Consider the following 17,047-nt stretch of genomic DNA (forward strand, 5'->3'; position numbering starts at 1 on the left):
AGTTTAATGTCCTTATAAAACTATACTTTGTCTTCCTCATTTGATCTAGGTGTTATCTCAATATTATTAAAGTTTTAAATACTTACCCCTAAATTATATACCATTCACTATATGTGTAGGTAATTGCTTTAAATATGTTTTTTGCCTTTTAAGTTTGTGCTTTAAAGAAGGTCATATTAAGAGTCTGTGTTTGTATTCTTGATTACAGTATGTTATTGTATCAAATGTTCTTTATTGCTCATTATTATACGGCTCTTCAGAATGTTCCAAAAAGTTCCGTTGATTTGAATGGGCCATCCCAACGTTCGCCGGTGAATATTTCCTGATATTCACCGCTGCGAAAAGATATTGACCGCTGTCATTGGCAACGGGTTTTTTTGCTTCTAATTCACATCTTTCATATCATTCCGCAAGTAGTCCGGTCATTTAACGTAACAGACTCGTTGTAATTTGAAGTCAGCAAGTAATGGGTTGCTACGCAACACCTGAAACTTAAAAGTTCTATTTGCTTGAAGAACTATTTATTTCTTAGCAGAAATCACGAAACGGCAACTAAATCATTAAAAAGAGGTATTTTGGAGGAATGTCTTCTATAGTTTTTGGCAAGTAACCGTATAATAAGCGGGATAATGTATTGTCCGTCGGTCATTATCCAAAAATAAATCCCTTCAGGACGAAATAACACCCCTCCGCTGCGCGTCGGGGTGTTGTTCGCCCCGTCGGGATTTATTTTTGGATAATGACCTCCGGACAATACATTATCCCTTACGTAATGTATGAATAATCACTAAATAAGTCTGTTATAAGAAATATATTTTTATTTATTTCCCCATGTAAGTAAATAATTAAAGATGTTTACATCAAGAAAGAATATATTACTGCATATCTGTCTTTTAAACATGTGATTCTTAAGGTGAGATTGAATAATATATACATACTGTATAAGCATATCATCTTAATAGTAGGACAAAAATACATCCAGAATGTTTTAAAATATACTGATAGCTTCAGAAGGCCGTACTATTTCCATAGGACAGAATTTCTTCTTCATCGCCATGGTAGCTCCCTGGATGCCAACACTGAAAAGGAAAGAGTCAAGAGTCAAGACTTGGTGAGGGCCATGGCTTTATCACAACAGACTTGAAATCGTTGCACACCTGCTATACTCAAATGAGGTATAGTATCTTAGAGAAAACATACATTCTCAGCAACAGTGATGTCTTTGAAATCAGTCAAAACAATATGACCTGTATGTGCTACAATGCAGAGGCTGCTGTTGCTCTAACAGATACTTACCTAATGGTTTGTGTAGGCTACGAGAGTCTCCCAGAATCTCTCTGGCTGTGAGGTGGTGTTGAGAGTCTGAGGAAAATAACCCAGAATCTTCTAAACATCATAGAAAGACAATAAATGGGGTTGCTTTTTACCTCAGAAAATATAGATGATGTACTACATATTTCAGATTGTTCAGTCATTGGTTTTTAAATTAGATAAAATGCAGTAAGGTCTTTTGGCCACTAGAGGGATTCAGACACTCATCATACACAGACCATTCTATACATTCTTCTGTCAGAGAAATGTGCCATACTCATAGGCTTCATTGTAGCAACACAAATGTGAATACAGTAGCATGTAGACCTAATATACTTAACAAAACCTACTTTGAATTAAGATATTTTTTAATGGACAGCAACATCCAATGTACCTGAGTCTGTGTCTGTGTCCAGCACCAGTTGGGAGACTTGGATGAACTCGGTCTCTGCCTGTAGGTCAGTCTGCTGGTTGGGTGGAACTCCTGTCTGCTGGATGAACTGCTGGAGGTTACACTGCCTCAGCTCTTTATTCAGTTCGTCCAGCTCCTGGCTCTTTACCTGCAGAGATGCACACACAAGTACAGTATGGACATTATGACTGGAGATTCCTATGGTGATCACACTGTATGACGCCATACTGATACACTCATTTGTATGTTTATTGTATGCCTGAGGGCCCAACTACGTACATGTTAATGTTCTCTATTTGCTGTGTTTTGCATTTCCTTTGAAAACCACGTGGGGTTTTTCTCTTCTCAGTAACCCTTTGTTTGCCTGTGACTGTGTTTGCCTGCCAGTCAATGAGTCTAAGCACCCGTGGATGATGTAACCACCATCATGTTTCTCAGAAATAATACTCTTCTTTCAACAGTGCTGTTGCTAGGAATAAATTCAATTTCAACATAGCTTCGATCCAAGTGTGACTGCTGTAAAGTCTGGTGTTGTAAAAATTCCAGTGCTTAATCAGACAACCACTCCAAAAAAAAAACCAGCTTGTATGAGTCTCTTTAGGAAACGGATCACTTAACTCATCCTGATGACTACAGAGTGGTGGGAAAACACACTGACATATGAAGGGTGATGTCATAGTTTACTTTGGAGCCCTGTTTAGCCAAGTCATCCTCTCTGCTGCTAACTGAGTCATCCTGCTAATGTACTCCTGCGGCATGCCTGACCTGATGACTGTTGCTAACACAACACAATACAGGGCCTGAGCTGAGACTGCCTTGTGGTGGTGAACAGGTGACGTGCCCGCACAGGTGATGTGGGTGCAACTGCAAATTATCTTCATATCCTTAAAACATCATTTGCTTAAAGCCTGGGTGTTCACTTTCAAGTGTTTGTGGTGCACTGACCTTTGCATTGAGAGTGCCACAAACACAGCAAAAATGAGTTACAGTTATACTGTATCTGATTAAAACATAGACTACTGTACTACTGCAGAAAACATAGACTACTGTACTACTGCAGCATTCTCTAATGTGACTAATGTATCCTCTATGTTTAATTAGTGGACTGTATCGTAACGCAATGAAAGGGCTAAACAGCATTCTCTTGCATTATTATATAACTGAACATGTGTGTATTGGGTGCCAAGGCAAAAGCAATTGACATCTTCTCAACTTCTCAAACTGCCTGGCAGATTCTGTGTTGCGCTCCTAAGTGATGTTCACTGAAAGTTTATGTCACAAGATGTAACTGGACACACCCAAGGTCAGGATTGGTCTCCCTCACCTGCAGCATCTTGTAAGCTGTGTCCAAGTCTTGCTCCGTTTCACTCAGCGTGCTCCTCAGCTCAGCCTCCTGTGTCTCTCTCCTCTCCAGCTCCCCGTGCACCGTGTCCATGGAGTCCTGCGTGTTCTGGGCCTGCCTGAGTCCGTTCTTCTGGGCCTCCTGTTGCAGCATCTGGAGATCCCTCTCCAGCTGCCCGGCCTGGCTGTCACAGTCCGAGAGCCTATGCGCGTCATCCTCCAACAGCCTTCTGAGCTTCTCCACTTCCTTATACATCAGTTCCTCCCGCTCCTCCTCCGCCGTGAGCTCTACCTCCCAGTGGCCCGTGTGAGCGAGCTCCGCCTTGTTCCGCCTCACCGCCTCCTCCAATTGGTCGAGCTCCTCAAGCAGGTGTGGTGGAAGGACAGGAGGAGGTGGCTGCTCCCAGACCCACACCTCCTGCTGCACGGAGTCCAGCTGCTCTCCCAGAGTTCTCAGTTCGGCCTGCTGCTGGAGAACTTGCCGGAAAATGTCCTCTTTAGAGGGGAGGAGCGGAGAGGAAGATGAGGGAGGAGGAATCGGGGGAAAAGACGATGGGGATTGGGAGGAGGGCGGGGACGGGGACACCCCTCTCAGTCCCGGGGACGGGGACATCCCTCTCAGTCCTGGGGATGGGGACACCCCTCTAAGCTCTGGGGACGGGGACACCCCTCTAAGCTCTGGGGACGGGGACACCCCTCTCAGCTCCGGGGATGGGGACACCCCTCTAAGCTCCGGGGACGGGGACACCCCTCTCAGCACCGGGGAGTCTCTAGGGGGCTTCTTAAAGGGCTTGGGCTTTGTGTGAGGTGCGGTTGAGGGGCCCAGGTTAAAGGTCAGAGCCTTTTGGAGCTCCTTGCGTTTGGGGGCTGCAGAGTGGAGGTATTTGGGGAGCGGGAGGGGTGGCAGGGAGGTGGTGCGGTCAGGTGGCGGTGGTGGACCCTTGCTGCCACTGCCACTGCTGCTGCTGCCGCTGCTGGGGCCAGTACGGCGCAGGATGAACTGGACCTCGCTACTCAGCTGGCCCAGTTTGGCCAGACTCTCCAGTGGCCGCTCGTCTGCCAGCAGCTGCCTCTCAGTGCCCCGCAGCTTCTGCACCAGGACATACCGGCCTGTCTGACCTGTCAATCACATCCGTAAAGTTATTCCTTAGCCAAAAACAAGTCTTCCTAATTGATTCACTGATTAGCCCAAATCCATTTGTTTATGTTGCTATTTATTTCTTTTATAGTGTTTTTTAAATAGTTTATTATAAATAGCTGAGCACTCAAACAGTAGATCATTTAACACCAAGTCTGTTATTCATTCATACCTCCCAGTGTCAGTGGGATTGAAAATTAACTAGGAAACACAAATTAGAATTAAGAAGAGGGTGAAGAAAAATGAGTTTATAATAATAATAATAATAATAATAATAATAATAATAATAATAATAATAATAATAAAACTTTATTTATATAGCACCTTTCATGCAAAAGAATGCAGCTCAAAGTGCTTTACAGCAAATACATAATATGCACAAAGAAATTACATGCACATAAAAATAGACATCAAAGAAACATAACTCAGATATAGTGCAAAAAAAAATAAAATTATAATTATAATTATAGAGATATATTTAATCTAACCCCTTAATATCACCAGTAGAGATTTAAATTAAATTAGAAGTATATAGTGTATATATATTAAATTATATATATAGTGCGAAGTGGTAGCTAGTTAAAGGCTAATGTGAAGAGGTACGTTTTCAGTTTCCTTTTAAAGATGTTAAGCGAGCTGGCTTCCCTGATGTCTATAGGCAGTATGTTCCATAGCACTGGGGCGTAATTGACAAATGCTGCGTCCCCGATTTTCTTACGGCTTTTGCTGGGAACCTCCAATAAACCAGCATTCGATGATCGCAGTGTTCTTGAGGGCAAGTATTTGACTAGGGAGTTTGTAATGTAACTTGGTCCTAGCCCATTAAGGGCTTTGTATATTAGGAGAAGGACCTTAAAGTCAATTCTAAAAGTTACTGGAAGCCAGTGCAGAGCAGCTAAAACTGGACTAATGTGCTCTCTCCTCTTGGTTCTGGTTAATAGCCGAGCTGCAGAGTTTTGAATGAGCTGAAGTCTCTCAGTTGTTTTTTTTGGGAGGCCAGTAAGGATTGCATTACAATAATCAAGACGGCTTGAAATAAAGGCATGAATCAGTTTTTCAGCATCTTTTTTATTTATAAATGGCAGGACTTTAGCTATGTTTTTAAGGTGGAAAAATGATGTTTTCGTCACCTTGTTAATGTGAGACTTGAAGCTTAAATCTGAATCTAAAATAACACCAAGACTTGTAACCTCCGATTTAATCAAGGGAGTTAATTTCCCCAAATTATTAAACAGCATTTCTCTTTTTGTTTTAGGGCCGACTAGTAGGATCTCAGTTTTGTCCTCGTTTAACTTTAAGAAATTATTGCTCATCCACTTATTTATCGCCAAAAGACAGGTAGTAATGGAGTTTATTGCTGCAGCATCATTTGGCTCAGCAGAGATGTACAGTTGCGTGTCATCAGCATAACTATGGAAACATACATTGTGTTCTCTAATGATGTCCCCAAGTGGCAGCATGTACAGTGAGAATAATAATGGACCAAGGCAGCTCCCTTGTGCAACCCCAAAGCAGATGTCATGTTTCTTAGACACATGATCTCCAAGCCTGACAAAAAACTTTCTCCCTTTGATGTATGTTCTGAAGCCCAACTAACTTTTCAAGACGATGAATTAGGATGTCATGATCAATAGTATCAAATGCTGCACTTAGGTCTAAGAGGACCAAGATTGAGACCTTATTTGCATCCAAATTTAGTCTGAGGTCGCTGATTACTTTAGTAAGAGCAGTTTCAGTGCTGTGGCATGTTCTAAAGCCTGATTGAAATTTCTCCAGGATATTGTTTTCTTTGAGAAAGGACTTTTTTTGCACTGAAACTATCTTTTCAAGTACTTTACTAATGAATGGAAGATTGGAAAGCGGCTTATAGTTGATCAGTGCATTACCATCTAGGTTTTTTTTTTTAGTAAGGGTTTTACAACAGCTGTTTTGAAGGCATCTGGGAAGATGCCAGTTTGAAGAGATGTATTTATAATCTTCAGGACGTGACTTGAAACACTGTCAAACACCCGCTTAAAAAATGCTGTAGGTACAGGGTCAATACATGAGGTGGAGGAATTGCACTCTCAGTGACAGTCTTACAAAGATCCACCAATGTGATGCAGGTGAAATTTCCCATGGTTGCATCTTTTTTACAGTGTTTTCTGAGGCCATCTGCGTTTACATCAGAAATAATACTGGCTCTAATTGAAGTTATCTTGTTATTGAAGAACAGTGCGAGTTCTTCACATTTTGATGCGGAGGACTGCGGTGGAGTAGGGGCAGTGTCGCTGGTCGATAGTGGAGAATAATATTCTAGAATTTCCAGCATTCTCTGTAATAACCTTGGAAAAGTAATCCTTTCTTGCCATACGTATTGCTTTGTTATAGGCAGTTATTGACTCTTTGTATATATTGAAGTGAACTGTGAGTCTAGTTTTCCTCCATTTCCTTTCAGCTGCCCGACAGATTCTCTTACTCTCATTAACATTAATATTGTTTAACCAAGGGGAGATTCTGTCATTTGACCTCTTCTTAGTCTTTAGTGGAGCAACAGTATCTAAAGCAGATGACAAGGTAATGCTGAAATCCTCAACCATGTCATTTAAGGAGCAGTCCTAACTGTATGGCTCATACGATCTCATTATATTAGTGAAATTTGCTTCAGCCTTATCATCTATGAATCGCTTTTGTATAAGAGATGCTTACCAATGGCCTGGGCAAGTGCAATGACCACCTCTTGACAGGGTGTGTCTTCAGATAGGCCACACACTACTCTTAATACGCCATCCACCCAGACTTTCAGCTCCATCCTTGATTGTAGGTCTCACCATGCAGCTGCCTCGTAGAGCCTAGGCCTCTCTGTGCAGGTGTGCTTCAGTGCCTGGGCCTTGACACACAGCAGCGCAACACACTCGGCCTCACAGTGATCATAGACTGGACTTCACTGGGTAGCTTTGTCACAGAGACGGGGCAATGGTGTGGACTGGAATCACATGGCAGTTTATGTAGTCTGCTATGGAGAAAATAAGACAACATTTAGCATCAAAATATGTAAGTAAACAACAAAATGGTGTCCTACAGAACGTCCAATCCAAAACGTGTAATGACAGGATGATAACACCACTTGTGTTTTGTTTTGGGGAAATGAGATGACTGTGTAGTAGTTTTTGCTTAAAAAGAGTCCACCCTTAAAATATGGTGTCACATTCAACAGCATTAGGTAAACAGTGTAAACAAGGCTGAGGGAAAGCCTATAGTGTGTAGAAAGTGAGGTATGGTGTGTGGTTGAAGCTTATTGTAGGCGAGATCATGGACCAGAGAGCATATTGTGCTGTATTAACTGAGAAAAGGAGGAGGGTGTAAAATGGTCTCCGATCAAGCCTTTGCCTCCTCTCAAAGGAGTTTATACCAGTTATACCCCTCCTAGTTCAAACAATTCCACAGGAGGAGTGTCAATAAAATTCCACTAAAATATACAACTGCCCTAATGATACTTCCCAAATTACTTTTCTACAGCAACAGGATTAGACTGACAGCCGTCTTCTATGCAGTCATTCTATATTCCACACATTCCAGAGGTATTCAGTGTCCATGAAATCAACACCAACCATGAAACGGAACAGTGATGTTCTTTGTTATGTCCACACTGTGCAGTTGAGCATATGCTACCTTTATCAATGTACATTTGAAATATTAAAACCCATCTGAAAACCCACACAAAACAAAACAAAAAAGTGTAAATAGTCTGACAGTAATAGCTACCTATGTTTCACCCCACAATATAACATCCAACTGTATTACTTAGTTTGACTTATCCTTTTACAAAGTATCTTTGACAATTAATCAGCTAGCAACTGTGAGTGTCAGTTGATTGATGTCAGATAAACAGCTTTAGGGAGACACCAGAAATGCCTTTGGGTCCTAAACTTCATGAAAACATGTTCACTGCTGTCCTCTGTACTGGCACCCTGTACTTCACATCAGCACAGGACGCAAGATCCATACTGTGCTAAAACATCTACAGAATCCATTTTCATGTAACTGAAAGATTTTACACCAGTAGATTGATTCCCATGACCGTATAATTTAACACCACGTGTAACCACTGTAACAGAACCAATTGTAAAATACTGTAATCTGGTAAGGTTGACATGAGAATAACTTCCTTCTACCATAGGAAGTAAACAGTTCTGTAATTTTCCTCATGTGACAGAGAAGCACGTGATTCCCCCTGTGAGAACTTTTGTTCATGACTTACATTTTACATTTACATTTAGTCATTTAGCAGACGCTTTTATCCAAAGCGACTTACAAGGATGTATACACATATTACATATACACTGATGGCACACTGCACATCAGGAGCAATTAGGGGTTCAGTGTCTTGCTCAAGGACGCTTCGACAGGGAATCGAACTAGCAACCTTCTGATTACTAAACGACTTCTCTACCCCCGTACCACTGTCGCCCCATAACTCTCAGTATTCCTACATTACCTCTACCAGGTTCTAAAGTTCTAAAGGTTCTCAAGCTCAGTAATAAACCTGATGCAGACGGACTCTAGTTTTTCACACCTATTTCACACCAGGGCCGGAGTGGGGCCACTTTTCAGCCCGGGAATTTCAGGCCCAAGACCGGCCCACTTTTTCCATGGTAGTGGAAATTGGATAAATTAAGCAACAGTTCAGCCCTTACTATCCTGTAGTTTTCTCTTTATTAATACCATGGTTCAACAAATAATGTAAAGGTTAAATAATAATCCACTTAAGCTGAGAAGTTAACAAAAAATATTCCACTATTCCACAAGGATAGGTTGATAAATTAACAAAAGTAGAAATAAATAAATAAAGCATTTGAAACGTATCCCACTCTTCAACAAAGAGGCATATTGAACTAATGTTTACAGTTCAACTCACAGTACAGTATACATTGCGAATAGCACCAACAGCATCTACAGCATCAGTAACCGCCTAAGCAGTGCACTGGTTTCAGCCACTTTATCTATAACTGTGTCGTTGCTTATAGACATGACGATTTCCTTCTCTGTGTACATTAACATGAAAGCCTCCAAGTTGTCCTGACTCAATGAGCTTCGTAGCCTATTCTTCACAAATTTTAAGGTTGAGAAGCTTCTCTCACATGCAACCTGTGTGCTAGACAAAGTCAACAGAAACTTATATGCTAACCCAATGACATGATAACCATCTGTGAGGAGGTTGTACTGTGAGAGTATTAAATTGACACAAATGGCACAGTTTTTGCAGGAGGAACAGGTCCTGCTTTCAAGCTCCATCTCTGGTAATATTTTGCTTGCGAATAGGTTGACAACGCTACAACGATATTAACCAACGCTACAACGTTAGCCTAATAGTCACGTTGCTAATCATTAGGCCTATGTCTCTCTTTACCAGTTGCCACTTGTGTTTGTCCTCTTGAAAATAAATCGGTAAGCTTGGCACATTTGGCAGCATCCTCCTCCAATGCCTTTCTTTTTTTCAACCTGGCTTTTTCAGCCCCTCTTCCTCCCATCCATCCTCTCTGACGCGTATCGTTGGGGTAGGGCCGGCCCAGCTATCGGTAGTCTGAGAAAACTTTTTGAAAAAGACGGGCTATGGACCCAACCAACTCTATTTGGGAGGGGAGAACTCCCTCGCATGGTACAACCCATGCAGAGGCTGCGGTGTCAGAAAAAAAAAAAATTCTCGACCGGCCCAGAAGTGAAGCGGCCCACCGGGAACTCTCCCGATTCTCCCGATTACCCACCCCGGGCCTGTTTCACACCTATTTCACACCTACCCACTTTTTACATTGCGTGCACATGAACCCAGTGAATCCGATTGACTCAGCTGTAGTACATCCCCCACGCCTGTTGGTGGCGCTTTGGTGCTACAGACAACTGAAGAAAACGGAGGAGAAGACAGGAGCATGCTATCAAAATAACATATGACAGTAGCTGAGCTCCAACTAGCAACGTTTAGCTTAGCCGCATAGCCTACATTTAATCTGCACAGTAACACATTATGGTGGTTTATAAAATCAGTGGTAAGAGCAGACTGTAGGTTAAGCGAAAAATAATTATATTTGTTATTGATAATAAAGAGTTTAGAACAGTGCAACAAAGCAATGTGCAACATGACATGTCTGAGTTGTTTAAATGCCTGTGCTTTATGGAGATGCTGAGCTTGAGCAGGAGAGACCACAATGCAAGTGCTGTGGATCCTGAATGTTTCATGGTTTACAATTGCTTCCAATTTCATGGTTTTATTACTAACAACAAATGTAGGCTATTGTTGAGGGCTTTGTCCTTCACGTACTGTAGGCTACCTCTGAAGTAACGTTAACGCTAGCTAGTAGCTATCGCTATCGTTGTCTGACAGGACTAAAGCTAACTTAACATTCATCTGTTTTGAAACTTCCGTCTATAATAAAAAATCTTTTCACGTCAGATTTGCTCATATAGGCTATTGCTGACACTTTTAAAAACTGTTTTTTGAAAAATCGTCTGATGCAAATAGATTAAACAGTGATAGATTAAAGTGTGGCTTGTTAATGTCATCCCTTTCCTAACAACAGATAGATAGATACATTTGTATTAATCCCGTTAGGGAAATTCACGTGGAAAAGGAGCAAGGTAATAGGAAGAATATTTTTTTTTAAACTGGAGAGCTGTTATAACTGGCTGCCAAACTCACTGCGCCATGGCAAACTATTCAGTTATTAAATAATGCCGGTTGTGTCCTTTGTTCTGGCTGGTCTAATGATGCGATCACGTGGGGCAATCCGATTAGGTATGCGGATAGTGTGCAGACGAACACCAACAGCAATCGGATTCGGAGGTTACTCACTTTGGACCCCCGATTCGAGGGAGTGCGGATACAGTGTGCGGATACAGTGCGTTCGTCTTCACGATAGGGCTATCCGGACTCGGGGTTCACCGGGTTCAGACAAACTAGAGTCCGTCTGCATGGCCTCTCAGTATTCCTACATTACCTCTACCAGGTTCTAAAGTTCTAAAGGTTCTAAGGTTCTCAAGCTCAGTCATAAACCTGAGCCTGACCTCTCTAACCCTCGTAAAACTGCTCAGGCCACCCTGCATTACCAGGACGTCCAAATTACAAAATGAGTCAGACATGAAATGACAGACTCTGTGACCAAATTATTTCACCTTCTCATCATCCTTATTTTGTCTGACCTGAAACAAAGGCATCAGTCACATCTCCATAATGAGCCTGCAGCGCTGACAGGCTGGTTTTTCTACAAGTATTATGTCTAGCACTATGAGAAACAGATACGTTGCCAAATTACTTCCACCAGCTCATCTGCCATTCACTGTCTGTAGGGAACAATACATGCTTTTATGAGGTAGGGGAGAGTGAACCAGTGGGTAAGCTGAACCACCACCTGTATTTTGGCAACCATACACAATTTTTGTCATGTGACCCTAAATTTTGTTTGCCATCACTTTTGTATCTTGTTGTGGAAGGAAGAAACATATGGATGAAGTGGTTTTCGGGTATAATCCATCCTAAGAAAAGTAATTTATCTCAGTTTAGTAAATTAACTCAGATATGTTGATGAACTGACAGTGTGTAAAAACATGTGAGTGAAATAGCAAAAGTGTTTGTCTGGGTTACTAGGCTAAGCACTTTTTCCAAATGGTGGCTATGGGACAAAATGAGCCAGAGCCTTGGTACAAGTTCAACTGGTGGTTCATCTTACCCCCTCATGTTTACATGAAGTTGTCTCAAATATTTGGTGTGTAAATTAGTGTTAGTATCCTACCAATGAATAACTGACATTATATTTTATATTTCAGATGTAGCCTAACAGCTGTCATACCACGTAATTACAGAGGTAAAACAGATAGGGGTGCTACACCCTTTAATAAGTTAATGAATGCAGTCACTGATGTCAAGGGAGGCCATTCCGTCAGAAAAGTGTCAAAAAAAGAAAGATTGATAGGTCAACCCTTCGCAGATATCTACAAAAGTTAGAGAATGAGAAGACATGGCAAAAACAACTGGATACAAGGAACCTCTGCACCGAAGAAGATATTTAGGGAAGACATTTGAGAAGAAGCTTACTGACTACATAAAAAAAACTTTCTGACAGGATCTATGGCCTCACTACAAATGAATGCTGTGAAATGGCAAAAAGGAACAACATTCCAGTCCCCAGCCACTCGACAGAGAATGGTTTGGCAGGTTAGTCAGTGGCACGGTGGCTCAGTTGCTTGAACTGCTTGCACTGCCGCCTCACAGCAAGAAGGTAGTTGGGTTCGATTCCCGCATGGGGCGCTGTTGGCTCTGGGGGGCAGTGTGTGTGTGTGTGTGTCCTGTGTTGCCTCCATATATGCACGTGTGTGTTCCAGTGTGTCGTGTGTGCCATTAAAAACCTGACAAAGGTCTTAATTATTATTATTATTATATATGGATCAGGTAAGGCTTAGTGAGTGCAACATTTTTAAAAAAGCAGTCGAGAAGAGTGACTCTAAAGTCTTTTACTGTGGCCCGAGATCGGTTTATGAGCTTTGAAAAACGCCACAATCTTGCAGCTACCATCTGCTGCAGAAATGGATCCACCAGCTCCTGCTAAACTGCATATTTAAGCCCCACAAGGTCTGGATGTGCTTCACCCAGAGATGCAGATGAGCAGCCTAGCCACAGTGGATACACATTTTCTGCTGACACCATTCCACTGTCCATGGGTCAGTTTCCCAGGGTGCAACAGAAATGCAAGTGTGTAAAGCTCTGAAGACGACAGTGGTGAGCCAGAGACTTCAAACCACGACAGTTGGCAACTTTGTGGCGGTCATTTTTGCAACCAAGTGCAAGAACTACCATTACATTGTCTTAATCGAAACTCTGGAGGGTGATGAAGTGGGGGCAAGATCCTCAAAAGAATAAAAGTTTCATTCAGTTTCCATGTCTATTTTTCTTAATCCTGGAGACTTGACAAAGCATCTTCAGGTTTCCAAATTGAAGACAAATTAGGTGAAATATTTAATTCATTAATAAATTAATTTTATGACTGAGCATATAAATTCAGCAGAATTGGGGATTTCATTATTAATAATTATACTTAGAATCCTTTGTAATCTTTATAAACCAATACTTTAGAATCCGTTTTATAATACAATAGTTAGCACCTGTCTAATGCCTCAACTTACCCTGTCAGCAACCCTAACATGGGGCAAGTTGAGCCACAAGACCACCTTTTCTTTCTCAGGGAACCCCATATTTTTGTTGTCTATTTGAGTTAGGCACACTGCTAAGGTTTAAATTGATGACACACATCCCGAACTTGTGTTGTATGCCTGTCTCATATTCTCTTTGTTATAGGTCAACTTCAGTAAAAACAGCTCATCTGTGTGTGTGTGTATATGTGTGTGGGTGTGACACCTTTCAGTGTGGCTCCTTTTAGAACCAGCAGCCTGGGGCAATCATCAACCAACACATACATTCCTATGAATGTGGTCACAGTGCATACACAAACGCACATAAATTCTCTCTCTCTCTCTTTCTCTTTCTCTCTCTCTCTCTGTCTCACACACACACACACACACACACACACACACACACACACACACACACACACACACACACACACACACACACACACACACACACACACACACACCACACACACACACACACACACACACACACACACACACACACACACACACACACACACACACACACACACACACACACACACACACACACACACACACACACACACACACACACACACAGACACATCCAAACATGCCAGTGTGTTCAAACAATGAACAGTGTAATATTGGAAATTAAAATTAAAATGAAACACCACTTGGTACACAAATGGAAATACTGATATAATCAAAATAATTATTCTTGTTTTTTTGTTGACTAGATATTATTCAACAATTTGCGTCATATAATTATTTCTCTGACTAAGCTGTTCCCTATTTGCCCTGAAGGAATCATATTAATGAACACACCCTGAAGGAAAAGGTTACACACCAAAACTGGTCAAAAATACACTTCTCACAATAAAAAACTGCTACATCTAGGCAATCATTTTTGTCATCACTAAAACCTACTGACATTTGAGAAGCTGTTTTAACACACACGCCATACTTTTCTAGCTGTGTCAATAGCTAACCTTAGGTAAACATTTACAGTCGTCACCCACTGGGTATTTCACAAGAGTTAACTTCCAGCTACATAACCTTACCTAGCACATAGCTTCTGACTGCAAAGTTGCACGTCATTGGACACTGCAATCCTGAATGAAAACTGAATGAAAATCTTACAGTGATCATTTTGATTTTGGATTCTAGTCTCTCTCTCTCTCTCAATTCAATTCAATTCAATTGAATTCAATTCAAGTGCCTTTATTGGCATGACTGCATACAATACAACATTCTAAAACCATACTGCCACAAAATATACAATCTTAATAAACATAAAAACATATATTAAATAAACAATAAGTAGTATCAGTCTCTCAAGGTCATCTCCCACAAAAACGGATGTATGTTTCCTGAGCTGCTCTTCACTAGACGAAACACAATGCTGGTGTGTGGTTTCTTAGATGCATTCAAGCAGCTCCATTTACCAATCTTCTCTTCAGTGTAAAACCCCTGTCCTCTGACACCAGAGTGCCCAGCAGTTATCCAAATAAATCTCAGGGCATCCCCATCTCAGATCTCAATATGAACAGTCCTGTCATCAAATAGCAGTCATCCTGAGCCAGGGTTTAAGGTTTCTCCTTGAAATGCCGGTATTTACTTTCAAACCCCAAAAAATAGGTACACATAATTCCCCAAGTCTTATTTTATGTATCTGACAATAACCTCATGATAATGCCTTCCAGTATCTCAAACTTTATCCATGTCAACAATTCTGAAAATATTCCGGATTATTTAAAACAGAAAATATCAATGACTTACTTTCCCATACAGGAGGAGATGATATGTTGAGCTTGAACATGCTCATTTGAAGACTGTGGAGCATATTTCTCTAGTCAGTGTAAGTTTTTCAGTGGAAAATAAAAAAAAAGCACATCCTTTAGAACTGAATTTCTTTGCGTAGCTGTGAGCTAGGGTCCTTCTCTTCTCTAAAGAGCTCTTACACCTTGAGTGTCCAACTGAGATTTGCGCAGACAGATGCACACATTCTCTTTGTGTATTTGCCGAGTTCGAATGTGGAACCGGATAAACAGGTTCATGTGCTAACCCTCCCTGAAGAAGACGTGTTACCTATTACACTGGCGTGACAAAACTGTCTCAAAGTATGTGTGTGTGTGTGTGTGTAGGCATGTAGGTATGACCTCAGGATAGATTTATGTAGGCCATATTTTATGGAATAATAAAAGAAGATACCTCTAAGATCTCACTAACGGTATCTTGTGCTGAGCTGTTCAGTAAAATAAAGGAGGTTGCTGTTCAGGAGGAATTTTGCCTGGGGCCAAGTCTATATGACCTTAAATAAAATAATCCACAAATTTCATTATTTTTCCTTATTTCTTGGTGCACTTCATACACTGAAATAGTTTCTGTCTGAGTAGTTGACAAGTAAAGGCTATTACTGTTAGGTAATTAGTTAACGGGTGAACCTGTCGGGGTTAGAGAATGAATAGAGAAAACACCCTATCCTTAAACAAAGAAACGTTATTGTTTAGTGAATTCAGTGATTGAATTGCTTCAGACTGAGGTGAATGAATGAAACTGGAACCGACTAAAACAACTCAACTGCCCCCCAACTCTGTTGTAGACGCCTTTGTCCCAGCCTGTCCGGACGTGAGCAGAGGCAGGGGCTTGTGACGGCAGGTGAAGATGTCCCAGAGCAGGACATGCACAGCAGGGCTGAAGGGGCGGATCCAGCAGGGCAGAGTGCGGATCAGCACCACGGCTTCTCACACGAGTATCGGCTTTCTGCCTGTCCAGCTGAGCCGATACTGTCCCAGCCAATGACCCGCCGCCACAAGCCAGTCTGCCACATTCCTCTTTTGTGTACAGAGGGCAGAACCAGAGCTCCCTCTCTCTCTCTCTCTCTCTCTCTCTCTCCCTCTCTCTCTCTGTCTATCTGTCTCTCTCTCTCCCTCTCTCTCTCTGTCTATCTGTCTCTCTCTCTCCCTCTCTCTCTGTATATCTGTCTCTTCCTTCCTCCCTCTCTCTCTCTCTCTCTCTCTCTCTCCCTCTCTCTCTGTCTATCTGTCTCTGTCTTTTCTACTCCCCCCTCTAAGCTTACTAGAATGAAGAAAAGAAAAAAAGAGAGTTGAGTGGCAAGTTTTTGGTATGCAGAGTTTCAGGTCCATCCATCTCATACCTTTTGCAGGGAAGTGTCACTCGAATACACACACAGGAAACACGACAGATAGTCTACGTTTTTTACACATGACATGGAAATTCCCTGATATGAATCTGGTTTAATTTGGAGTACGTCCCAGTAAATAGTGTCCTTTGAAACATATTCACACATGGTTACACATTAACTATACAAAGCGTGCTAATTTCATGCTATTTTGTGTGTGTGAATGGGTGTGTATGTGTGTGTGTGTGTGTGTGTTTACATTAACAGGTGTTCACATTCCTCTGCGTTCCCAGTAATCTGAGGTCTGTTTTGCCATCTTGAGATGGTATCCACTGATATTTTGTCTGTGCAATGCTCTTCATCTACCCATGAAATCAGTCTATGGGAAAATAGCTCTGTAAAGTGCCTCCTTCTTATATACAGTGCTGTGTGTTGTCACAAGGTCAGATAAAGTGTCAGAGCATATATAAACATATAGGTAGATAGATAGATAGAGATAGAGAGAGTCAGAGAAATACATAGATAGATAGGAAACTATTTCAGGATTTCTGGAATGTCAGCT

At 41.6% G+C, this 17,047-nt stretch overlaps 1 protein-coding gene across 4 annotated transcripts in view; it reads right to left on the reverse strand.

The window, feature by feature from the left end:
• Window positions 1–803: 803 nt before the first annotated feature.
• Window positions 804–17,047, reverse strand: part of LOC105892641 (ras association domain-containing protein 7-like) — a 17,681-nt gene continuing 1,437 nt past the window's right edge. Inside the window, exons 1-6 of one of the 4 annotated variants that reach the window (XM_031569122.1) lie at window positions 15,123–15,616; window positions 6,891–7,197; window positions 3,048–4,183; window positions 1,706–1,871; window positions 1,297–1,386; window positions 804–1,079 (exon numbers count right to left, since the gene is read on the reverse strand). In XM_031569122.1, coding sequence (XP_031424982.1) covers window positions 1,048–1,079; window positions 1,297–1,386; window positions 1,706–1,871; window positions 3,048–4,183; window positions 6,891–6,993 — 1,527 coding nt within the window. In that variant the 5' untranslated portion in view covers window positions 6,994–7,197; window positions 15,123–15,616 and the 3' untranslated portion in view covers window positions 804–1,047. Of the gene's footprint in view, window positions 1,080–1,296; window positions 1,387–1,705; window positions 1,872–3,047; window positions 4,184–6,890; window positions 7,198–15,122; window positions 15,617–17,047 lie in introns of those variants that run through there. The other 3 variants (XM_031569121.2, XM_031569120.2, XM_031569123.2) reach the window with 3 other exon arrangements.

The sequence above is a fragment of the Clupea harengus genome, chromosome 6 (genome assembly GCF_900700415.2).
Source record: "Clupea harengus chromosome 6, Ch_v2.0.2, whole genome shotgun sequence".
NCBI classification, from domain to species: domain Eukaryota; kingdom Metazoa; phylum Chordata; class Actinopteri; order Clupeiformes; family Clupeidae; genus Clupea; species Clupea harengus.